The following is a 26,802-nucleotide window of genomic DNA, read 5'->3' as shown; positions in this document are numbered from 1 at the left end:
TTCAACACCTTGCCCCAACAAATATTAGTAGGTTGTTCCCCATTTTTGGTAGACTCAGTGTGTTACTGTGCCTATATATACACTGCGCAATACTGTATGATAGTATAGAATGGGTCCTACAGTATCAGCCTTAGTCTCATACACTATTTGAAGGAGAGGAGACATTAATGGCTGTAGCTTTTCCTTCTGGAAAAACAATTAAGCCAACCATGTGATATACAATGTTTATAGTAAACACTGTGCAATACTGTACAATATGGACCTAAAATATCAGCCTAAGAGTATGAGACAATCTGAAGGAACAGACATTTAGTGTGAACTGCCTGACCGTGAAGTGGCAGGGCATTCTACATCACACGTTTATAGCTTATTTCTTGCTATATATGTGGGGGTTCAGGTTGGCAGTACTTAGTCCTGCAATGTTCACCTCTCATTAGATAGCTACTTTGCATAGTTCATTCACCATGGAACACACAAGAGTCTAGGCAATATGGCTTGCGCCCTCTGAGTGAGATGAAAAAATGGTGCGCCGAGCGACACCTAGCTTACTCTCAGGGGAGAACTCCAAGTCCACCAGAGTGAAACATACACAGTCTCCTGATCTTGCGGGATAGGCATGGTCCCCGAACCTGAAGGCTTGAACCGTGAGGGTTCCTGAAGGCTTAAACCGTGAGAGTTCCGGTGGACAGACAAGTCACACAGACATCTAAGACAAACCCTCTGCGCCACAATACTAGTCGGCCAAACCGAATATAGTCCAGTCGTGTACACTGTCAAAAGTAATAAAACAAGGACAAAACCCCCAAAAGATGGCATAAGTCAAACCGAGTGGGGGAACACCAGAGCACCGAGATGGAGAGGTTAGCTAGCTGCATCAAGCTAATGAATAGCTGTGGCTATACTTCTGCGCTTATACACTCTAATATAGAGTTCTTACCAAGAAAATCCTCTTTGAATGAGCCGAGAAAAGGAAAAAGATGGAAGTAGTGGGGCGGCAGCAATTTATGGGGGTCACTACCCGATACAGGGGACTAATTTGAAATTCTGACTCGGAATTTATCCTGCCGCACGGAAGAATACCATATTGGAGTGATCCCATTTAGTGCTACATAACATATCTTGACATGTTAATTCTGGCAGAGCTGTCTAAGAGGAAAATGAATGGTAGCTAACTGGACTAGAGGAGACTCATCATATTCATTCTTCTCTGCCCAGCTACTAATTCAAGTGCACTACATTTGTATAGGCATTGATAGTATACATTCGTATTATTAGATATTAGTTTAAAAATATATATGTACATTTGAACTCATGTTGCAATGGTCAGGAAGTCCTCTTTAAAATCAAGGTTGTACTGTGGATTTAATTACTTAACTTGCCACCAGGTGGCATGATTGCTTTGAATGTGCACTGACAGGGTAACATTGTTGACATTGTTGCACGGTGACTAGTAACCTATGCAGACATAGGGTTAGACATAGGGGCAGACATAGGGTTACATAGGGTAATGTGCAGACACATTACCCCTTTGGCCATAACCTCTTTTTTGTTACTATTTATTGTGAGTGGTGTAGATGTTTCAACTGGAATTTGAATTTGAATTTGCATGACTCTTTCCTGTACTCTATGACAGGCCTGTCCACAAGTGGAGGCTGGTGCGAGAAGCAATAGGAGGACGGGCTCATTGCAATGGCTGGAATGGAATAAATAGAACAGAGTGGAATGTGGTTTCCATATGTTTTATGTGTTTGATACAGTTCCTTTTATTCCATTCCAGCCATTACAATGGGCCCGTCCTCCTATAGCTCCACCCACCAGCCTCCATTGATGTCAACACAAAAGCGCTCCTGAGCCTCGGTACTTTAATGGCCTTAAAACCCACAGTTTCAGATTTTATGGACAATGTTTTATGTTTTTTTTGTATTAGGCTATTAAATTACATTTTTGCTTAGCATAATTTAAAAACGTTTGTCTCAAATCTCACGTAGGCCTGTTAGTCCGAGCCTATTGGCCATAATATTCCATTCGAAATGAATGGTGTGCACTGAGTGTTAAAACTTTGCAAATGTGTCTTTTGCCGAATGCCAACACTATAGGTTTGGGCCTACTCGACAGTACATTCTTTGACCGCCATATGACATTTTTTTGCACGCCCTCGGACACTGGCCTTCTAAGCCCAGCTAGTGAGATTCCACACCCAATTTCGCAGCCCATGGACCGTTTGCGGTTTGAGTAAACTGTCAGTGAGCTTCCATCCAAGGAATCTGGCATGATACTTCAATATTCCTCACACAAGGCAGCCCAGCTTGGTCTCATAGACTAGACGTAACATAGTAAATGACACTCAAATGAATAGCTAACCCTAACCCTTTAACCTAACTCCTAATATAAACCCTAACCTTCACACCCTAACCCCTAGCCTAGCTAACATTAGCCAGTATTTGTAATATATCATACGTTTTGCGAATTTGTAACATATTGTACATTTCGAAAATGTGTAACATATTGTATGTTTTGCAAATTCGTAACATTAATACAAATTGTAATTTGTAACATGTACTAAATGGTTGTCTCGGATTTACATACAGAATAATACAAATGCTCTGAGACCATGCTGGGCAGCCTGACCATCTTTTATTTGAGGTGTCAGAGGGCTCATGATGCGGGTGACCACAGAGCATCATAGGGGTTTTCCATTCCTTTCGACATGTGGACCTATCCATATCCCTATCTTTTGCGTGTGCGTGTGCGTTAGAGTAGACAGAGAAAGAGAGAAAGAGAGAGAGATGGCGTTTTCGAGAGGGAGTTCAAGACTGTACACGCGGCTCACTATATGTTCTGTCCTCTTTCATTACCTTTCATACGCATGCGCTAGTCGCTACTCTATACTCACTTCGCCTTTACGCAGTCTGGTCCTCTCTTTACTGAGCGAGGATCATAACACAGCAGAGGACAAAAGAGAAAAGGATTCCCTGTTGTGGTTTAGGGGAAAAAAAGAAAAGAGGGAGAAAGAAAGAAAATAGAACTTTGTTTGTCTTAGCTACCAGCAGCAGAAAGATAACTTCAAAACGTATAGGCTACCTACCTACCGTCAAGGAACTGCCTGCATCCGATAAGGGATCTAGTCCACATACGAGGAGAGGGAGGGGGTGTGGAGAAAAGTCGAGAGAGAGACAGAGTGTGTGTGTGAGAGAGAGAGAGAGCACTGAAGGAGGGAAAAAGGTCAGGACACAGGGGGCATTTCGCACTGCGAGAAATAAGGATAATATCAGAAGGTTGCAGAAGTAACGGAATTGGCAGAGATAAAAACGTGTGATAAAATAAACGTCTGCCCCACAACTTCTTCACAAAGTCAATTGAAAGGAGTACCTTGGTAATTGAATTGAGCGCATTTTCTCAAGAAAAGTATTTGGATACTTAGGACACAGTTGGTTTTGCTGAAGCCGAGACAGTAGGCTGGAGGCTTCACTTTGGATCGTGCGTAATTTTAATTGAGAGCCACCATCAGGATGCGCGTCTGCCTGCTCTTGGTCCTTCTCTGCCTCCTTTGCGCCGGGCACGCTCAGAAGTTCTCCGCTCTCACGGTAGGATACTATAGTATACTTCTGCCAGAATACTCTGACTTTTTGCAGTCGAGCATTTGTCATACTTGTGTATTGGTTTATTTTGGATATAGCCTTCTTACGCGCAGAATGCACGCTTGGAGCAATGGCTTTATGTGATGGCAATTAAGAAAATAACGTTTTTTTTAACCAGTTTACGAGCCGCGAAGGATAACATATGGTTCGGATTCTCCACTTGCATATTTTTGAACCCATGAACATAGCCTATTGATTTAAGTGTTGTTTTATCTGGAACTAGATATTTTCTATCTTTTTTCATTTTTGTATTTCTTTATTGAGGCCTGTTAATATATCTATTTATTTATATGTAATCTTTTTTAATATTTCTATTTCTATTCTTTTAATATATATTTTTTTAACTTCAATGATAGGACCATTCATGTAAGGTCCCTCTTTGATGTAAGGTCCTTCTTAATTTCCGTGCCAAATCATGTCCAAATCATCATCCTAAAGTATGACAAAAATGACTGTGTAACTCAATGAAGATGACTTGGACATGATTTGGAAAATTCTAGTTTAGGTACTATTGACTTGCATTGGATTGATGAAATCAATCAACTTACCTTGTTTCGTTAGATTGAGTTAGATCATGTAGACAGATCATGAGACAGATAACATGTTTAGTTGAGCAAAGGAGGAACAAACTACATTGTAAAAATAGTTATTTTTGATACGAAAGAAGATTAGCTGTGTGTCTGTCTGATTACGCTAAATACCTGAACATTGCATATTGTATATACATTAAAACATAGTGTGGCGGTGGTTTTGATTATTATTATTTTTTTTTTACCAGAGCAGTGTTCTCAAGCTTTATGAATGTTAGAGGTACACCAAATATTGACTTGTCCACATGAGTCCATCATTCTAAAATCCGTTTTAGTGAAAAATATCTGGGTATAAGAGTCCATTGTGAAAGCTAGATGTACTGCTAACACCTATAGCTAATTTAATGTTATGACTTTCAAAGGTCTGAAATAATTTAGAGAATACTTCAGTTTAGCCTTATTGAATCTTTGTCTGTAACAATTGCATTTTTCAAAGCATTTTTTTTGTGCAAACGCTGCTCCTTCGTGGAACTCCATGTCAGCGAAGTCTTTCGTCCTTGCGCGCCTGTGCGCTCTCATTGCGAGTGTAATCACATTGGCTAGGGAATAGCTGGCTGGTTGCTTGGCGGGGAAACTCGTTTAAACCTGTTTGAAGGATGATATAAAGTATGTAGGCTAAAAACAGCCTCATAGTCTTATAGCCTTATTATAGTGATAGTTCGCATGTGCTGCATTCGTTGCCTTTTAGATAGAATAAATAAAACAGTGTTGAAATAAGTTGAAAAAAGTCATCCATAAAAAAATTTAAAAAACATGCACATATTCAATATAAGAAACAGACAAACTGAAAGAACATTTATTTAACTTTATTTTAATTAATTTTCTTTCAGTATGCTCCATAGAATCTAATTATTAATATAATAAAACTAGGCCTATGATATTTTCTTGAAAATGAGGCCTATAGCCTACTCAAACATGATAATTGGCTTTATTTAGCAAGGCACTGGACAGATATATTCATATTCAGCACATCATGATTCGTTTTTTAGGATAGGTTAATTATTAGAGATTCTGTACCGCTTTTTGTCAACAGCACACCAAATCTTTACATCGATTTGAGGAATATTAGGCTATGGTGATGTCACCAATAGCCTATGTAAAGTCTGTATCAATAGGCTACCTGTTGCATTTTTGAGATATGAAAAGGAGACAGAAATGTGACTGACCTACACTGTACAGGTAGGAAAGTGTCCAGACAAATGTGAGCTGATTGACCATTAGGCTAGGTGTGAATGTTCTGAAGCTTAAAATTCTAATCCATCATGAATACAACAGAAACCCATAGACCCCTTATCAGCGGGACAAAAGTATTGCTCAGTCTATGAGATGGTTCGCTAAAAATGGCAGCACCATTTCATCAAATGTTCATGTTGATATTTTACAGTTTTCATGGGCATACAAATCCAAAATGATGTATGCTATTGCAAAATCGAATGCTTCTAACCGGGTCACCAACTTGAGTTGTACTTCAATATGCATAGGCCAATAGGACTACTTGTTGGATGCTCATTTGGAATCCAGGTGTTTAGTTAAGCCTAGTGATATTGTAAACCATCATCAGCTCATCCAGATTTGTTTTCTTCTGAATGAGAGTCAGATGTTGGGATATAGCATGGGGTGCTAGTTCGCCGCGCCTATGAAGACTGTTGCGATCAATGTTGGATTCAATCCTACATTTATGTTGATTATCTGCTATTGTTAGATTGATTTAACAGAGAAAGCATCAAGGTCTAGGCTACTGTGCCCAATTGCGTAGGATGGGCTGCATACTTTATCATAAAGGCTATTGTTACTTTGTGTCTCTAAAATCACAATGTTTCCATTTCTATTTTCATGTGACAAAGAGTCTTCTTTAAATTGAAACGACCTTAGCCCCTGCCTTTTACCTGATCCAATATTTTTGCATGAACTGTTTATTGTCATACATTTGGTAGCCTATGCTACAAAATATAATATTCTGCCCATATGAACAAATTTATTTTAGGCCACAGCCTAAGGAACAGCTACATGATTGAATGAAAAGCAGCAAACAGACACAACATTGTTTCAAATTCTTTAATAAAAGACACAAACAGCTTGCTTCCGGGCTTGCTTCACAGGTTCCTCGCCACATAGGCCTACAAGGAAACTCAATGTATCTCGACGAGTTCTTGGGGATCTGTACGCAGCATTGTACCTTCCACCAAAAGTTTTACTCCTCAAAAAGACACGTAAGAGGAATTTTTGTGTGCATGTATTCCGTCAGGCTAAGTGGCTTGACAGAATCTCTGGGTGCATTCTTTCTGCCAAGCAGTGGCATCTGGGCGCATGTAATCTGTCTGACCTGATAGAATCTCTAGGTGCCATCTCCCTGGGTTTGTAGGGTCTGACAGCTCCAGATGGTAGGAGTGGAGTGATTATCTCTGCTGGCATGTCTCTGTGATGTTTATGTGCCTGTTAGCAGCCTGCTCATTGCTCCAGTGCCTGGTCTGCCCAGTGATCCTCTCCAGTTTTGTTGTGCTAGTCACCCAGACAGCAAGCTAGAAGCCAAATATGCAAACATGACTGCATCCAACATCCAACAGCACTGATGACAATGCACTCTTTTGGGATGGGGTCCATGCCTCTCTGCTCTGACTACCATACCAGTGCATTTACATTCACAAAGCACTTGTCATTGTTACCACAGGCGAAGCACAGGCCAATGTCAGTTCATCCCCCTCTAGATCTGAGTAATGGTCTGAAGCACCATGCACCAAGGCTTCTGGTGAACTCTAAAAACAACCTAATTGCTGTCCCCTCTTAGAGTGTAATGTTGACATGTTCATTGCATTATAACCCAGCGGTGGAAACCCAACAACACTACAGTGCCAATTCCATATTACCCATCAGCCCTTGCATGCTTATGAAGAAAAGATAGGCAAGAGCACATTTTTGGGTGGATGGAGTTTTTTTTAACGGCCGTAATCAAGTGTGCTCACAGTGCTCATCTCTGCTCACTTCTGCTCAGGTAGGAATAATAGAAAGTTGTAGAGACTGGAGGCCGAAGTGGCTGTAGAGGAATGCGCAGTGTCAGAGTCTTGCCTCTGTGATTTAGAGGTTGATGTGGCAGCCGCCGCCCTTAGTGCCACTATTTATGGGCTGTGCGAGGATGCCTTAATATCCAATGGGAAACAAATGGCCATGGGTTGTTAACCTGGAGGTGAGGGGTCAGAGAAGCTCTCTCCTCTGCCTGCACATGGCATTTTGGAATGTGGGAGGAAGCATTGCATTGTGCAGATGCACCTCTCGCTCTGCATTCTCACACACACTGTGATATACAGTTGAAGTCAAAAGTTTACATACACTTAGGTTGGAGTCATTAAAACTCATTTTTCAACCACTCCACAAATTTCTTGTTAACAACTATAGCTTTGGCAAGTCGGTTAGGACATCTACTTTCTGCATGACACAAGTCGTTTTTTCAACAATTGTTCATAGGCAGATTATTTCACTTATTATTCACTGTATCACAATTCCAGTGGGTCAGAAGTTTACATACACTATGATGACTGTGTCTTTAAACAGCTTGGAAAATTCAAAAAAATGTTGTCATGGCTTTAGAAGCTTCTGATAGGCTAAGTGACATCATTTGAGTCATTTGGAGGTGTATCTGTGGATGTATTTAGGCCTACCTTCAAACTCAGTGCCTCTTTGCTTGACATCACAGGAAAATCAAAAGAAATCAGCCAAGACCTCAAAAAAAATGATGGACCTCCACATGTTTGGTTCATCATTGAGAGCAATTTCCAAAAGTCTGAAGGTAATACAAAATTCAAAAGGCATTCGCACATCTGAGCAATCTTTTTTGCAGGTGCATGGCAACAGTTGAACAAGATGAAGGAAACAGGAAACTGTACACTGCTCTTGATAGCATCACTGGTATTAATAAGCTTATTTATTGGTCTCACGGCTTTGGTCAGAGCTTTTGTTATTTAAAAAAAAATTAGCACCCTTATGTAGACCTAGCCCCACCCACATTCGTTCCACACGTCGAAAGGGGTTGGAGGCAAAGGAAAAACACATAAGTGCTACCAAATATAAAAGCCTGAAGGTACCATGTTCATCTGTACAAACAATAGCATGCAACTATGGGACAACACCATGGGACAACGCAGCCGTCATACTGCTCAGGAAAGAGCAGTATGTCTCCTAGAGATGAATGTACTTTGGTGCGAAAAGTGCAAATCAATCCCAGACCACAGCAAAGGACCTTGTGAAAATGCTGGAGGAAACAGGTACACAGGTATCTATATTCACAGTAAATCGAGTCCTATATTGACATAGCCTGAAAGGCCGCTCAGCAAGGAAGAAGCCACTGCTCCAAAACTGCCATAAAAAAGCCAGAATATGTTTTATAACTGCACATGGGGACAAATATTGTACTTTTTGGAGAAATGTCCTCTGGTTTGATGAAACAAAAATAGAAGTGTTTGGCCATAATGACCATTGTTTTGTTTGGAGGAAAAAGGGGGACGCTTGCAAGCCAAAAAATACCATCCCAACCGTGAAGCATGGGGGTGGCAGCATCATGTTGTGGGGATGCTTTGCTGCAGGAGGCACTGGTGCACTTCACAAAATAGATGGCATCATGAGGTAGGAAAATGATGTGGATATATTGAAGCAACATCTCAAGACATCAGTCAGGAAGTAAAAGCTTGGTTGCAAATGGATCTTCCAAATGGACAATGACCCCAAGCATACTTCCAAAGTTGTGGCAAAATGGCTTAAGGACAACAAAGTCAAGGTATTGGAGTGGTCATCACAAAGCCCTAACATCAATCCTATAGATGATTTGTGGGCAGAATTGAAAAAACATGTGCGAGCAAGGAGGCCTGCAAACCTGAATCAGTTACTCCAGCTCTGTCTGGAGGATGGGCCAAAATTCACCCAACTTATTGTGGGAAGCTTGTGGAAGGCTACCGGAAACGTTTGACCCAAGTTAAAGAATTTAAAGGCAATTCTACCAAATACTAATTGAGTGTATGTAAACATCTGACCCACTGGGAATGTAATGAAATAAATAATAGCTGAAAGAAATAATTATCCTTACTTTTATTGTGACATTTCACATTCTTAAAATAAAGTGCTGATCCTAACTGAACTAAGACAGGGAATTATTAATAGGATTAAATGTCAGGAATTGTGAAAACTGAGTTTAAATATAGTTGGCTAAGGTGCATGTAAACTTCCGTCATCAACTGTTCGCAGAGACTAGCCGTGCACAAACACATACACACACACTGATATATGTGTGCACTCTATCCTTGTGGAGGCAGAGGGATGGAACAGTGTTTGGTGTGTGTGTGTTTGTTTTAACATCTCAGCGTTGAGGTAAAAAGTGTTGTGAGTGTTATATCTGACTTTTGATTCTAATGGAGTTAACACCAGTGGGATTGAAGTTCCAATGGTTGGATATCCTAATATGACTTGCCGATGTGGCCTGCAAACCAAGTTTTTCAGACCACTAGGCTGTCGAAGTATGATATTGATAAAAAAAGTAATATTTTGTCATAAATAATTAAATCTTTATGATAAAATATTCACTTAGCCACTCACTTGCTGAATATTGCAGGACTGAAAGCTGTGAAATGCAACAATAATGTTTCTGTCACTCGCAAACACGTAATGTGTACTACAATTACCTCTAAAATTTACTTGAAAGGAACCCTGGGAAATAAATATGCAAATAGGCCTTTACACCCTACAGTGTTAAAACAACACCCCAGAATGAGTTACTGTAACTCCACAGGTATTCATTGCTTACCACAGACAAATGTGGTAACTATTTGCATGAGCTTTCAGAGATCATATCTTATTATTTAACATTGTTTTAGGTTTTTGATTATTAGGCATTTTATCCCACTTTCACAGCCATTGTTGTGCACTGAGCTCAATCCACTAACAGTAGCCTAAGTGTGTCACGACTTCCGCCGAAGTCGGTCCCTCTCCTTGTTCGGTCGAAGTCGGTCCCTCTCCTTGTTCGGGCGGCGTTCGACTGATAACTGATATTGTATTTAGGCTATATTTGGTCACACAAACAATAACTCATTCATTAAATTAAGCCATCATAAACCCTTTATAAGGCCTACATAGATGCTTCACATGGTTAATACATGTAAAGAACTTTGTGAGACAATAGATCAAATCGAATCAAATCAAATCGAATCAAATTTTATTTGTCACATACACATGGTTAGCAGATGTTAATGCGAGTGTAGCGAAATGCTTGTGCTTCTAGTTCCGACAATGCAGTAATAACCAAGTAATCTAACTAGCAATTCCTAAACTACTGTCTTATACACAGTGTAAGGGGATAAAGAATATGTACATAAGGATATATGAATGAGTGATGGTACAGAGCAGCATAGGCAAGATACAGTAGATGGTATCGAGTACAGTATATACATATGAGATGAGTATGTAAACAAAGTGGCATAGTTAAAGTGGCTAGTGATACATGTATTACATAAGGATGCAGTCGATGATATAGAGTACAGTATATACGTATGCATATGAGATGAATAATGTAGGGTAAGTAACATTATATAAGGTACCATTGTTTAAAGTGGCTAGTGATATATTTACATCATTTCCCATCAATTCCCATTATTAAAGTGGCTGGAGTTGAGTCAGTGTCAGTGTGTTGGCAGCAGCCACTCAATGTTAGTGGTGGCTGTTTAACAGTCTGATGGCCTTGAGATAGAAGCTGTTTTTCAGGCTCTCGGTCCCAGCTTTGATGCACCTGTACTGACCTCGCCTTCTGGATGATAGCGGGGTGAACAGGCAGTGGCTCGGGTGGTTGATGTCCTTGATGATCTTTATGGCCTTCCTGTAACATCGGGTGGTGTAGGTGTCCTGGAGGGCAGGTAGTTTGCCCCGGTGATGCGTTGTGCAGACCTCACTACCCTCTGGAGAGCCTTACGGTTGAGGGCGGAGCAGTTGCCGTACCAGGTGGTGATACAGCCCGCCAGGATGCTCTCGATTGTGCATCTGTAGAAGTTTGTGAGTGCTTTTGGTGACAAGCCGAATTTCTTCAGCCTCCTGAGGTTGAAGAGGCGCTGCTGCGCCTTCTTCACGATGCTGTCTGTGTGAGTGGACCAATTCAGTTTGTCTGTGATGTGTATGCCGAGGAACTTAAAACTTGCTACTCTCTCCACTACTGTTCCATCGATGTGGATAGGGGGCTGTTCCCTCTGCTGTTTCCTGAAGTCCACAATCATCTCCTTAGTTTTGTTGACGTTGAGTGTGAGGTTATTTTCCTGACACCACACTCCGAGGGCCCTCACCTCCTCCCTGTAGGCCGTCTCATCGTTGTTGGTAATCAAGCCTACCACTGTTTTGTCGTCCGCAAACTTGATGATTGAGTTGGAGGCGTGCGTGGCCACGCAGTCGTGGGTGAACAGGGACTACAGGAGAGGGCTCAGAACGCACCCTTGTGGGGCCCCAGTGTTGAGGATCAGCGGGGAGGAGATGTCTCAACCACCTCACCACCTGGGGGCGGCCCGTCAGGAAGTCCAGTACCCAGTTGCACAGGGCGGGGTCGAGACCCAGGGTCTCGAGCTTGATGACGAGCTTGGAGGGTACTATGGTGTTGAATGCCGAGCTGTAGTCGATGAACAGCATTCTCACATCCAGGTGGGTTAGGGCAGTGTGCAGTGAGGTTGAGATTGCATCGTCTGTGGACCTATTTGAGCGGTAAGCAAATTGGAGTGGGTCTAGGGTGTCAGGTACGGTGGAGGTGATATGGTCCTTGTCTCTCAAAGCACTTCATGATGACGGAAGTGAGTGCTACGGGGCGGTAGTCGTTTAGCTCAGTTACCTTAGCTTTCTTGGGAACAGGAACAATGGTGGCCCTCTTGAAGCATGTGGGAACAGCAGACTGGTATAGGGATTGATTGAATATGTCCGTAAACACACCAGCCAGCTGGTCCGCGCATGCTCTGAGGGCGCGGCTAGGGATGCCGTCTGGGCCTGCAGCCTTGCGAGGGTTAACACGTTTAAATGTTTTACTCACCTCGGCTGCAGTGAAGGAGAGACCGCATTTTTCCGTTGCAGGCAGTGTCAGTGGCACTGTATTGTCCTCAAAGCGGGCAAAAAAGTTATTTAGTCTGCCTGGGAGCAAGACATCCTGGTCCGTGACTGGGCTGGATTTCTTCCTGTAGTCCGTGATTGACTGTAGACCCTGCCACATGCCTCTTGTGTCTGGGCCGTTGAATTGGGATTCTACTTTGTCTCTGTACTGACGCTTAGCTTGTTTGATAGCCTTATGGAGGGAATAGCTGCATTGTTTGTATTCAGTCATGTTACCAGACACCTTGCCCTGATTGAAAGCAGTGTTTCGCGCTTTCAGTTTCACGCGAATGCTGCCATCAATCCAAGGTTTCTGGTTAGGGAATGTTTTAATCGTTGCTATGGGAACGACATCTTCAACGCACGTTCTAATGAACTCGCACACCGAATCAGCGTATTCGTCAATGTTGTTATTTGACGCAATACGAAACATGTCCCAGTCCACGTGATGGAAGCAGTCTTGGAGTGTGGAGTCAGCTTGGTCGGACCAGCGTTGAACGTTACAGTCTCTGATGTCCCTCTGGAATGCTACCCTTGCTCGGATTTCATCAACCTTGTTGTCAAGAGACTGGACATTGGCAAGAAGAATGCTAGGAAGTGGGGCACGATGTGCCCGTCTCCGTAGTCTGACCAGAAGACGTTTCCCTCTTTTTCGGAGTCGTTTTTTGGGTCGCTGCATGTGATCCATTCCGTTGTCCTGTTTGTAAGGCAGAACACAGGATCCGCGTTGCGAAAAACATATTCTTGGTCGTACTGATGGTGAGTTGACGCTGATCTTATATACAGTAGTTCTTCTCGGCTGTATGTAATGAAACCTAAGATGACCTGGGGTATTAATGTAAGAAATAACACGTAAAAAAACAAAAGACTGCATAGTTTCCTAGGAACGCGAAGCGAGGCGGCCATCTCTGTCTGCGCCGGAAGTACAGATATACAGATATAGCATTGAATGTTGTGGTGTTAGGTTGTGGTCTGGTGAGACATAGTGGCTTTAATGTTTTGCCTCAGGAGATATTGATTAACCAGAAGACGATTGGAGTTCCCTTTAAGGTAATCAACTTCGGTAAAATACTATGGGGAGTCGCACACTCTCGAAATATGCACCTCGCTGGAAGCCCTGCCTTCCACAGGTGATAAAGCTTGAGGCTCGAATTCATTCCTTCAATTATTATGTTCTTCACCTCGGTGTGAAACGCAACGATTCACTTTACTAAACAAACAATTGTAACACAAAACTGTCTTACATTGTGTCAACTTAACTGTCCCTTAGTGGTAGAGCATACTATCAATAACTTTGTGTGCTGAATTTGGCATGGTTCTTATAAGTTTCCTAATCACAAACAATTAGTTATTCTTGAATAGTTTGGCCTGGCTATAGCAGTAAGTAAGATGGCTAACGCGTCCGAAACAACTAAGGCTAACAAGCCAGTTCGGGTTTGCGACCATGCACAAATTAATTAAAAGATACTCACGTTTGTTGTCTTGTATGTCTTGTCTTGATGAAGGCTCAAGTCCCACCTCAGTGATTCGGTCTTAAGTAGATTTTTGAGATCAGGCTAGCTAACAAGCGCTGCATAGCATGCTAGCCAGGTTAGCTAACTTGCAGAGTCGAGCTAGCTACTGACATCTATTCCGGCTTCCTAATGGTGAAATTGCTTGGGTAGCTCTCTTATTTAGTATACGTAGCTAGCGTTCAGTTTCTTGGTTATTCTAAACGGATTGTGCTGAGGTCAAAGAAGCTAGCTAGACTAGAAGCCTCATCATGGTTAAAGTTGGTTAGCGTGCATAACTTCTGGCAAATTAAGCTTACTAGCTTTCCCTCAGCATTAAGGCAATCACATTCCTATTTCCAATTCCTGGAGATGGAGGGAGTGGAGGAAGTGGGGCTTGCGGGCACCTCCGATGAGAAAGCAGACTCCGAGCACTTGGCTCGGGAAATCCTCGGAGCGAGGGAACTTAGCACAGGTTTGAGTGACTGGTGAGCCCCTGCACAAAAACATCACTGTGACATCAGTGTCTCCACGTAGGGTTATGGCCAAACAGGGTGCTACGTCAACCATTGCCGTAGCCCCTGTGTCCATAAGGGGCCGGGCTTTGTCCAGCCAATACAGTCTCATGGAAACACAACTTAGTTTGCAAGCTTGTCCGTGTTTAAAGCCCCCTGATACCCCCCCCCCGTTCCTTGGTGTTCACCTGGTTCAAAGGGTATATCAATCTCCCAGGGTGAGAGTAATAAATTGGGAGATTCGCTCTCTGTCTACAAGGGGGCACTCTCCCCCATAGGTGGCTCGTTACTGGGATTAATAGACGATTCGTGCCTGTAGCTCACTCGTCCCTATTAGGTGCTTAGTGATACAGGTAGTGGGTTTTATAGGCGATTGGTTTGATTCCTGGGAATTAAATTAGCTTTTTCAGAGCTGTATGTCCCTTTTCCAGCTGGGTTACAAGGTGATGTGACAATGGTACCTATGACTGGTGGGTATGATAACCTTCAATAACCTTCAGTGCTGGGTGCCAGCCGGTTACCGGGACGCCACTTACCGCCTAAAACGAGGGGCACTGCCAATCGGAGTACGTCACGGATGCTGGTGCCCCAAAACCCAGTGTGGACTGGGCTTCAGGCAAACCTTAGTGCATGAACACAGTTGTCAACCTAAAGTTCCACAGTGTTCATGGGTAACAAAAGGGTTGTGTCTCCCACATGTGGGTGTAATGAAAAGTGTCCCTTCTCCAAAGGCGTCCTCCACGAGAAGGCTGTATGCGTATAAGAGGCAAGCGTTTGAGCTCTGGTGCCATGCTCACAGCGAGGGCATGTCTGCATGATATTGATGAGGGCTCCCTTGCTGGTCCTTTCTATGCTGCATGTTCGGTTGCAAACTGGAGATATCTCGATCAACTGCAGCAGGCAATTCTTATGAGGTGTTGTTGACTGGGAGGGACTGTGACATAGTGATATATTAGACAGCCAAGTGGTAAATTGCATTTTGTTATAAAGAAAGGACAAGGCTTTTTGCTAATATACCTCAGAACCAAAATTACTGTACTAGTTCTATCTGCTTGGCTGGGTAATTGGCCAACTATTTTATCTTGACGGGTATTTTTGAATACAACTTTTTATATAACACACCTCACCTGTCATTGTTGATGAAGTCACCTGTGTCATCAGGGTAGTAACTCGGGTCACTGTCAGAGGCCTGATGATGGCGTGTCCTTTTCGTAGGAGTCAAGGGAGACTCTGGAAACAATGGCAATCACATTACCGGACATGCTATGATACCCACCTTTGCTCCTTCTGGTAGGTCCCGGGATGTATTCCTGACCAGGGGATCCATCTGACACCCAACTGTGCACTTTGTCTGACAGGAAAACAGGGTCAACAATTGTCATCATCCCTCAGTTATAAACATAGCTTGAGAAATAACGTAATCTCATTTGGAAGCTAATTCTATGCTTTACAGATGTAGACTGACTGGCTCCAGATTGTATTAGGTAAACACGTTACATTATGCAACCAACTGTGACATGTTTTGCTATGGCCCTGAGCTAGTTTGAGTTTGTTGCTGCTAGTTAGTATACTGTTATAGTCAGACAAGAGTTAGCTACTACCACCATAGCTGCATTCAATATTTATTTGTGCCCTAGAGACAAGGGTTGCACCTCGGATGCTAATGTGACTGTTTTGTCTGAATTACACTAACTTAGAGTGGCATGGAAATACGATGGCATTGCTAAAGTAAGCAAAGAATTATTAGAAAAAAAACTTTGCCAAATTGTGTTGTCGTCAAATTTACTTTAGAGAGATAGCAATGTTGTAAAGATCTGGGTGTAGTGGGTGTGAAGTCAGGCGCAGGAAGCAGAGAGTTCAGGGGAGTGCTATTTAATGCACTAACGATGAACATAAGCCACCCCACGAAACACACGGCGCACAAAATCCAAATGCCCCAAACACGGGGACTCAAACAGTCCAGCTAGTAGGCCGGTGATGACGACCGCAGAGTGCCACCCGAACAGGAAGGGGAGCCACACGGTAGAAGTCGTGACAGTACCCCCACTGACGCGTGGCTCCCGCAGTGCGCTGACGTCGGCCCCGAGGGCGACCCGGAGGGCGAGGCGCAGAGCGATCCGGGTGGAGGCGATGGAAATCCCTCAACGGTGACGGGTCCAAGACGTGCAGGCCCCTCACTCGGCGTCTCGAGTCCAGAATGGCACGTATCCTGTACGCCGGGGACCCCTCGATGTCCAGAGGGGGCGGAGGGACCTCAGACACCTCACCTTCCTGCAGGGGACCAGCTACCACCGGCCTGAGGAGAGACACATGAAACGAGGGGTTAATACAAAAATAGGAAGGGAGTTGTAATCTATAACACACCTCGTTTATCCTCCTCAGGACTTTGAAGGGCCCCACACACTGCAGCCCCAGCTTCCGGCAGGGCAAGCAGAGGGGTAGGTTTCAGGTCGAGTGCCAGAACCTGTCCCCCGGTACAAACATGGGGGCCTCACTGCGGTGGCAGTCAGCACTCCTCTTCTGCCATCCACCGGCTTGTTTGCGGGATTCCTGGACGGCTCTCCATGTCTCCTTGGAGCGCTGCACCCACTCCTCCACCACAGGAGCCTCGGTCTGACTCGGATGCCGTGGTGCCAGGACCGGCTGGTAGCCCAACACACACTGAAATGGTGATAGGTTCCTAATAGACGGAGTGAGTTCTGGGCATACTCCGACCATGGGACGTACCTAGACCACTCCCCTGGCTGGTCCTGGCAATACGACCGCAGAAACCTACCCACCTCCTGGTTTACTCTGTCCACCTGCCCATTACTCTCGGAGTGATAACCGGAGGTCAGGCTGACAGAGACCCCCAGACGCTCCATAAACGCCCTCAAAACCCGAGACGTCAACTGGGGACCTCGATCAGAGATGATGTCCTCCGGCACTACGGTGTGACGTGGGTAAATAGCGCCTCCACAGTCTGTAGGGCTGTAGGGAGACCGGGCAATGGGAGGAGATGGCAGGACTTAGAAAACCGATCCACAACAACCAGGACCGTAGTGTTCCCCTGAGACTGGGTAAGATTGGTCAGGAAATCCACTGACAAGTGAGACCATGGCCGTTGTGGAACGGGGAGGGGCTGTAACTTCCCTCTAGGAAGGTGCCTAGGAGCCTTACTCTGGGCAAACACCGAACAGGAAGAGACACAGAACCTAACGTCCCTAGCCAAGGTGGGCCACCAATACTTCCCCCTGAGATCCCACACTGTCCTCGCCACACCACGATGACCCGAAGAGGGTAGGGTGTGAGCCCACCGAATCAGTTGATCGCGGACACCAAGCGAGCGCTGTAATAGCATGGCACCCACCCCAGCCCCGGACGCGTCCACCTCCACTATGAATGCTAAAGAGGGGTCTGGGTGCGCCAACACGGTGGCATCTGTGAATAGCGCCTTCAACCTATTGAAGGCTCTGTCAGCCTCTGCCGACCACCTCAAACGCAGCCGCCCCCCCTTCATCAGTGAGGTAATGGGGGCCGCTACCTGGCCAAAACCCCGGATAAACCTCCGGTAGTAATTGGCAAACCCTAAGAACCGCTGCACTTCCTTCACTGTGGTTGGAGTCGGCCAATTACGCACGGCCTTAACGCGGTCACACGCCACCCGAACAGGAAGGGGAGCCACCTTCGGTAGGAGTCGTGACAAATGTTGCCATTTCTGTTACGAGAAAAGTTTTTCAAAAATAGCTAGCAATGCTAATGTTAGCTAGCTAAAATACAGTGGTCCCCTCAATCTTAGTTAGCTGGCTAAAGTTATACTGCATCTAAAGTCAATCTGGCGACATCATGACAAAAGGTTTTCCTACTAATTATTTCCCTTCTTTTTAAATGTTATGTTTCCAAGCAAAATCCAAGTTGTATTGAGGTAGGCTAATATTAGCTAGCTGGCTAGAAAGTAATAGTTGAGAAAAAAGTAACTAAAAAGAGACGTGTTTTATTATCTTCTGATTAATTTGTCTACTAAGATAAATGTGATTTCTTTGAGATGTTTAGTCAGTGAATCAGGCCGTATCCATGGTAACCAGACACTCTTTCTGCCATGCATGCCTACAAACTACTGTAAAAACAGTTAAGTATGCCACTTACCTAAGGAAAATGTTTGAGGGGCTCTATGCAACATCCTTAAACAATTCCCTTAGGTAAGGTCAAAATATTCCTTAAGGTAAAACCCTTAAGGGAATACTTGAGATGTTTTATGCAACCGGGCCAAGGTCCTTAGCTTTGGGCTATTTCCCATCTCGCCGCCTCCTTTTGCTTCTGAAGAGCAACAGAGGTCACATTGCCCATTGTTTTAAGGGTTGACTGTAGGAGATATTTGTGCTGCGGCGAGTTGAGTATCACCACACATTTTTGTGAGGTTTTATTGCTTGGATGTCACTGTACCCAGTGTAGCCCACAGTGTCCTTAAGGCTTTGACAGGGGAAAGTCAATAAGCAGCGCACCTTGTGTGCAATACCCAGACTGATGCATCTGGCTGGGTCAGGAGTGGGTGGTCTGCCAAGGGACGTTTCATTTATAGTATTCATTGGGGTCGGCCTGGGGCATGATTACATTTCCCCATAGTATGTTGTACCGAGTTGACTGACTGAAAGGGAACGTAATGTTATGACTATAACTACTGTTACTTGAAGGAGGAAAACGAGGTACAACACCTGTTTGGCCCGGCGTCGCCCATTCCTGGGCTCCTTGAAGAGCTGTATAAAGCATTTAAAGAATGAATCCTAGCCTCACGCTTATCACCTGTGGAGGGCAGGGCCTCCAGCAAGGCACGGATATCATTGGCCTAGTCAGGCATGATTGTAGATCATTCAATCAAAGTCGCGAGAGTATGACCCCATAGTATATTGTACCTCGTTTCCCTCCTTCAGGGAACTATAGTTATAGTCATAACGTTATGTTCGCTGCCTAAAACATTTGTCGATGCCCTCTTGATGTTGTTAGGCAGCTGAACAATGTGCCACTTACAGTGCCTTGCGAAAGTATTCGGCCCCCTTGAACTTTGCGAACTTTTGCCACATTTCAGGCTTCAAACATAAAGATATAAAACTGTATATTTTGTGAAGAATCAACAACAAGTGGGACATAATCATGAAGTGGAACGACATTTATTGGATATTTCAAACTTTTTTAACAAATCAAAAACTGAAAAATTGGGCGTGCAAAATTATTCAGCCCCTTTACTTTCAGTGCAGCAAACTCTCTCCAGAAGTTCAGTGAGTATCTCTGAATGATCCAATGTTGACCTAAATGACTAGCTTTAAACATCCCAATGAGCACTGTGCAAGCGATAATATTGAAATGGAAGGAGTATCAGACCACTGCAAATCTACCAAGACCTGGCCGTCCCTCTATACTTTCAGCTCATACAAGGAGAAGACTGATCAGAGATGCAGCCAAGAGGCCAAGAGATCACTCTGGATGAACTGCAGAGATCTACAGCTGAGGTGGGAGACTCTGTCTATAGGACAACAATCAGTCGTATATTGCTCAAATCTGGCCTTTATGGAAGAGTTGGCAAGAAGAAAGCAATTTCTTAAAGATATCCATAAAAAGTGTTGTTTAAAGTTTGCCACAAGCCACCTGGGAGACACACCAAACATGTGGAAGAAGGTGCTCTGGTCAGATGAAAATTGAACTTTTTGGCAACAATGCAACACGTTATGTTTGGCGTAAAAGCAACACAGCTCATCACCCTGACCACACCATCCCCACTGTCAAACATGGTGGTGGCAGCATCATAGTTTGGGCCTGCTTTTCTTCAGTAGGGACAGGGAAGATGGTTAAAATTGATGGGAAGATGGATGGAGCCAAATACAGGACCATTCTGGAAGAAAACCTGATGGAGTCTGCAAAAGACCTGAGACTGGGACGGAGATTTGTCTTCCAACAAGACAATGATCCAAAACATAAAGCAAAATCTACAATGGAATGGTTCAAAAATAAACATATCCAGGTGTTAGAATGGCCAAGTCAAAGTCCAGACCTGAATCCAATCGAGAATCTGTGGAAAGAACTGAAAACTGCTGTTCACAAATGCTCTCCATCCAACCTCACTGAGCTCGAGCTGTTTTGCAAGGAGGAATGGGAAAAAATTCAGTCTCTCGATGTGCAAAACTGATAGAGACATACCCCAAGCGACTTACAGCTGTAATCGCAGCAAAAGGTGGCGCTACAAAGTATTAACTTAAGGGGGCTGAATAATTTTGCACGCCCAATTTTTCAGTTTTTGATTTGTTAAAAAAGTTTGAAATATCCAATAAATGTTGTTCCACTTCATGATTGTGTCCCACTTGTTGTTGATTCTTCACAAAATAATACAGTTTTATATCTTTATGTTTGAAGCCTGAAATGTGGCAAAAGGTCACAAAGTTCAAGGGGGCCGAATACTTTCGCAAGGCACTGTATGTTATTCCTGGGTAGGTTATGTTTTTGTCATTGTACTGTGAAAGGTGTTAGACCTGTCTAGAATTGTGTTTAAATCGGATAAGAACTTGTAGAACAATGCCTGCCTCTGGCACAAACCTATAAAAAGAAAAATCATGCTTTAACTTAACACATGGCCTCTATTGCCCCCTTGTCATTCACGAAACCTAGCACCTGCAAACATTTCTTTACTTAAAAAAAACCTCAAATAAAAAACTACCAGCGGCCTTTCACAGATTTCTCTTTTCTTTTTTTGCCTTCTTACTTTTTACATCTTTCACAGCAATTAAACGCCTTTGCCTTTGATTGAGTTAATAGCCTGGTTAAAAAGCTGTCAATTTCTTCCCTGTCCACCATTCTGGAAACTAATGATCTCCTTTGCATCCAAGCGGTGGTGCAGGAAACCCCCGCCAAGGCGATTTAACGCGTTTGTGACGGCTCTCAGCTGGGGCCCCCATTGACTGTACGGGGACGTGGTGTGAGGGGCCTCTCGGGGCAATAGAAGAGGGGGCACCCCAGCCCAGAAGGCCCTTATTGGGCTTCAATGTGCTCTCTGCTGGAGCTTCGCCTCCAGACCACTCCATTCAATCCCAAAAAGCTGCAAAGCCAGGGGAGGTAATAGGATTTGATTTGTATGCTGGTTGGTCTAGAAAAGAAAAATCCTCTCTCTCACACCCACTCCCTTTCTCGATCCCCCCTCGTTATCTTCAAACCTCTTATTGCATTATTTTAGCAGATGCAAAAAGCTTCTTCCAACAGAGATTAAGGAAATAGCATAGAAAGGACACAGACTAAAAAGAGAGAGAAGTGGACACATTAAAAGGGTACATGAAAAGGACTCAAGCCACACCAAGTGGTCTGTCTTACATGAATTCTCTTCTTCTCCTTCTATGAAGAAGTCGTAAGTCACAGTAGAGTGGAGGGCGGAGATATGCACTTAGTTGTAGCAGACCCACTGGGCACACACTGGTTGAATCAACATTGTTCCCACATAATTTAAAAAAATGTTAAACAACGTGGAATAGACATTGAATTGACATTTGTGCCCAGTGGGGATGCAGTGGACAATCCATCATATTGTAGCCCAGGCCCTGTTATGGTGTGTGATGGTTGCCATGAGGTTGGAGTGATATGTCAGGGGAGTGTCAGGCCCACTGGCTGTGGTTGAAAATGATGATCTGGTCTGGTTCTCTAGGTGGGCAGCAGCAGTAGCACTCTGGGCTGTGGTGGGGCTCTGGGGCTGCTAGCCTGCTGTGGTGGAGTGGGTCTGGGTTGAAGTCTGGAGGACACACAGACTGATCATTGTCAGAGCTGATCCTGGCCCGCTACGGCTGTGGTCTTGAAGAAAGCCATTTTCTGCCCAGTCTTTCTTGCCTCCTGCCCTTTATGTGACGGGGAGCTGTGAAAGAGAGCGGCCGGGTGCATGGAGGTCACAGCTGCAGGGGAAAGCCCTAATGGGAGATGTTGTTTCTGTACGATGGGAAGGGAAGACAGTGAGGGAGGAGGGGGGGAAGGAAGGAGGGAGGGGGTGAGAGAGTTCTCTGACCCAAGACTGTGGGAGACTGTCAGTCAGAAGCAGTGGTGCAGACGATCCAAGAAACTGAGAGATGAGAGACATGAAGGAAGAGAAGGGGGGTTAGGGATAGACCCCCAACACACTCAGAAATGGGCAACAAGCCCTCCTCTTTTCTTCTCGAGATGATATTCATAAATTGGATGAACATTCACATGGATGTTTTGCATAGATCAGTAAAAGAAAACCAAGACAGAGGAAGTGGGCTTAAAAGATTCACTGACAATAATTTATCTCCCAATCCAGAAGATAGTATCCCAAGTGGGTAAGAGAGGGGAGAAGGAGGAGGGAAAAAAGAAAGGCTGCAGAGACTGTAGTCGTGACTCAGACACAGGGTGTGTTTGTGAAAACAGACGTGGGGCCCCTGTAGCACGTGCAAACATTTTATTCCACCATCTCATCTCCTCTACTCCCTTTTGCTTCCAGATCAATGTTTTTTTAAAGAATGACAACGCATCAGTTTAAAGGCAGCGAGGGAAGAAAAGCAAGACAGACAGAAAGACAGGGGCTTGTAAAAATATATTTTTATTTATTTAATCCAAGTCTTCCCTCGTGGATCCTCTCTCTTTCTCAATGTGTTTCAACTGGCCTCTCTCTTCTGATTCCTCCCTGGGAGATTTATGATCAAAGATGACAGAGGGGGTTGTCTCCCCCGGCCATGGGCGATGCCGTGATCCAGGCTAGCGCTCTTCCAGGTGCAGTGCAGCCCCTCCAGCTCTCCTCTTCTGAGCACTGTTAGAGGCCCATCTGCTAACAACCCTAAACCCTCGGCACGTCAAGTCTCTCTTCATTTGTTACATGTCAGACAAAGCTAATTTATTTTATTAGTGATCATCCCGTCCACCTATATGGATGATGTTTCCTTTTTCATCTTTCTAGGCCCGCTGCCCTGTCATTTGATCGCTAACAATGGATTTATTTGCTGTGGGTAACTTGTAGGCGTGTGTGTGTGGGTGTGAGGGTGGGTGGGTGTGAGGGTGGGTGGGTGTGAGGGTGTTGGAGGTTACGGCTGTTCAGGAGTGTGTATACTGCATGTGTATGTGTGCGTACCTACAATGACAACTTAAACAAAAAACAGTTTGTGTTTATTGTGAGTGGTCCAATATTTACATGACTTCAGATACAATAGAATTCAAGTGTCAGGAAAGGACAGTTAAGTCCACAAACAGGCATTTACTATTGGATTGAAATAAAACCAACAGCTGCGTGTGTTCTGGAGACAGGAGAGGGCACAAAACAGTGTGTTTTCACCATTCAATCCACCTGAATATCATACAGAACATGCAAGAATCAAGCCAACACCATGAAAACCCACACATTTGTACTCTAAGTCACACAAAACCCTCAAGACTTCTATTTTATTTAGACACTTTCTCATTCAGTGTCTTTCCATTCATTGTAGCAGTCACAGCCTGTTGCCTGCTTCTTTGTGTGGACCAGCGAGGGGGTTTCAGTTTGCGGTGGGCAGACACAATGGTGGCATTGACACAGGTGATCTGATGCGTTCAGCCAGGAGGCTGCATCCTTCTTGCTCTCTTTTCATGCCTCAGTCAAACATCCATCGGGAATCTGGAGCGATTTCAGGTGAATTCCTGCGCAGGTGTTGGCACGAAAAAAAGGCAAGCAGGAAGCGTCACTCAAGTCTGATCCAGCTCCCCTCCCCCTCAACCCCCTCACCCCCGGGACAAGACAGGGCATGGCTACTCCTTGTGACTGACAAGCTTCTCCTCGGTCCTGTGATAGAGACGGTTTCATCAGGGTGTCTGTGTGGTTGTATATCATTGAGAGGATGTTATGCTTGTTTTCTTTTTACCACGAGTAATGACTAGAAAACACTGCTAAAAAAGGAACTTTCAATTACGATATTTGGTTTAGGCAATGAATGGACAGCTGTACCTTGTTGGAATAAGAGTCTCACAATATGGTTCTGCAAGGCATATGCCTATACACAGGCCCCAATTACACCGTGTATTTAGGCTACATACTGTGCATCCCTTTGAAATCACACCTGCTGCTTGAGAAGATTAAACTGTTTTGTCAGAGAGGTCAATGAAATTATTCAGTGTAATGATTTTCAACATGTTTAACACTTCTCTCTTGTTTCTGTCCCTTTCTCAAACTATCTTGCTCTCTGTCTTTCTGTCTCCTTTTCTCTCTACTCTCATCTTCCTTTCTGTCCATATCTCCCTCTTGCCTCTCCCTCCATCTCTTTCCTTTCTCTCTCAGTTTCTGCGTGTGGAGCAGGATAAGGAGTGTAACATGGAGTGTACTGGTGGTCCCAGGAAGCCCCTGTGCGCGTCGGACGGCAGGACCTTCTCATCACGCTGCGAGTTCCTCCGTGCCAAGTGCCGAGACCCCCAGCTGGAGGTCATCCGAGGGCCATGCAAAGGTTAGGCGGAGCCTCGCAAATGAGCCCCGGGTCACAGCAGAAACTTCATTTCAGCATAATGGGGTGGCAGGGTAGCCTAGTGGTTAGAGCATTGGACGAGTAACTGAAAGGTTGCAAGTTCAAATCCCGAGCTGAAAAGGTACAAAATCTGTCGTTCTGCCCCTGAACAGGCAGTTAACCCACTGTTCCTAGGCTGTCATTGAAAATAAGAATTTGTTCTTAACTGACTTGCCTAGTAAAATAAAGGTAAAAAAATATATATATATTCTTTGAGCACTGGGATGACAACTGGAGTTGACACAGGCAGGCCTATAGACAGTATAATGTAAAGTGAATTCTGCTGGTTTGGTCTTATAGGTTTGTGTGTAGCTACTAGTCATGCATTATACAGGACAAGTTCCCAACTCCCCATCAATGTTTTAAAAGTGTTATGTTTTTTTGTGCTATAATAAGTCTAACTTGAGGGATGATGAAAGGATAATTGGCAGGTAAAAGTGTAGACAGTCGACGTGTAGAAGAATGAACACCATTCTAGTTTATTTGCGTTGATGAAGTTCTTGAATGATTTGTATTAGATGTGTATATGTGTGTATCCTGCAACATTGTTCCCCCTTTGCTTTATGTTTATTTTTACATTATTTCCTTTCCTTTCTATCCAATCACAATGTCAAACTATGGGTGAAGCATCCTCATCGATTAGAAACAGATTTTTTCATCCTCCGTCTTATGGAACAGAATAAATGATGTGCCTGGTGTCTGAATGAAATGCCTTGACAAGAGTTAATGGGGTCGTTTTCATTATATAGATTATATATGCATGCTAGCATAGACATATATGGGACCGATGGCAGATTTGGGATGTAAAGCGTAATGCAATCAGAACCCAACAAGGTCAAGCAGCTCACAGACCCACTCATTGTGCGAGTGGTGGTAGGAAGACCCCATAGAATCCTAGCACCCCCAATTCTGCACCTCCTACTCCTCTGCTGCACTCACTAGAAAGTAACAGGGGAGGATTGCGGGCAGGGGCGGACTTGGACAAAAATTCGGCCCTAACATATTATCCACACCTGCCCACATCAATGCGCGGGCCACCAACTCACCTTTGTTTGCCTCCCTGTCGTGCTCTCTATCTATCTTGGCATCTTCTATCCTGTCACATTGTGCCTCTTTTTGAATGTCTGCTTAAGCTGTATACGTTACAAATGCCAAGCTAACGACTTAGGCTATATTGCAAATTAGTGCGCTGTTATCTGTTGAATCAGATCCCCTGAATCAACACCTACTATTACAGGGCTCCAGACTAATATTTTACCCTGGTGTCACTGGTGCCACTATCTTCTACAGTTGGTGGCACCAGCCCCTTGATTTTGTCGGACTGAGAGTCATGAGTAATCATCTTATAAAATAATTAATAGTTCTTTATTAGGAAGTGTAATAAATGGACTACTAATGTATTCAAGACATAAGTTGTTCAATCTAACACGTCCAAGCAGAAATGCATGATTCAATTTATTTTGATGTGCAACCTAATAAGGTGATTGTCATGAATTTTGGGTTGACAATTAGACTATAGTTGCTATATTTTACTGTCAATATAGGACTCCAGAATTTCAAGATTTATTTTGTGTTCAATAGAGATGAATTACGTACATCTTTATGTACACTAACTAATATCAGGATATTAACATTTGGGGTTCAACACCTGATGAAGTGAAAGCTCAAATGACATTAAATATGCACTCTGGGATCTTAAGCACAACCAATTCATAACATATTGCACAGATTGGATTTGTAACATTTGTAACATTAATTGCAAACATTGATCCACCCGTAAATGTAATGTCCTAAAAAAAACACACAGCTGTAGGCTATTATCCATGAGACCTATATATGCCTATGGCCGCGCGGCACTCCAAATCTCAAAGCCATATCAAATATCTTGGTTGTAAAATAGATGCTATTGAGTGGAATATTGAGAGTTGAGAAATGTAAATGATTCCTACAGAAAGCGGAGACCCTCCGCTCTGACAGGGACAAAGCATCCAAAGCTG

General features: G+C 43.9%; 1 protein-coding gene across 5 annotated transcripts in view; it reads left to right on the top strand.

The window, feature by feature from the left end:
• The first annotated feature begins 2,721 nt into the window (after positions 1 to 2,721).
• smoc2 (SPARC related modular calcium binding 2) overlaps positions 2,722 to 26,802 on the top strand; it is an 82,447-nt gene continuing 58,366 nt past the window's right edge. For 2 of the 5 annotated variants that reach the window (XM_064931957.1, XM_064931958.1), the window contains exons 1-2: positions 2,724 to 3,584; positions 24,586 to 24,748. In XM_064931957.1, coding sequence (XP_064788029.1) covers positions 3,510 to 3,584; positions 24,586 to 24,748 — 238 coding nt within the window. In that variant the 5' untranslated portion in view covers positions 2,724 to 3,509. Of the gene's footprint in view, positions 3,585 to 24,585; positions 24,749 to 26,802 lie in introns of all 5 variants that reach the window. The other 3 variants (XM_064931955.1, XM_064931953.1, XM_064931954.1) reach the window with 3 other exon arrangements.

Source organism: Oncorhynchus masou, chromosome 23 (assembly GCF_036934945.1).
Source record: "Oncorhynchus masou masou isolate Uvic2021 chromosome 23, UVic_Omas_1.1, whole genome shotgun sequence".
Classification (NCBI taxonomy): domain Eukaryota; kingdom Metazoa; phylum Chordata; class Actinopteri; order Salmoniformes; family Salmonidae; genus Oncorhynchus; species Oncorhynchus masou.
This window is presented reverse-complemented; position numbering and strand designations above follow the sequence as displayed.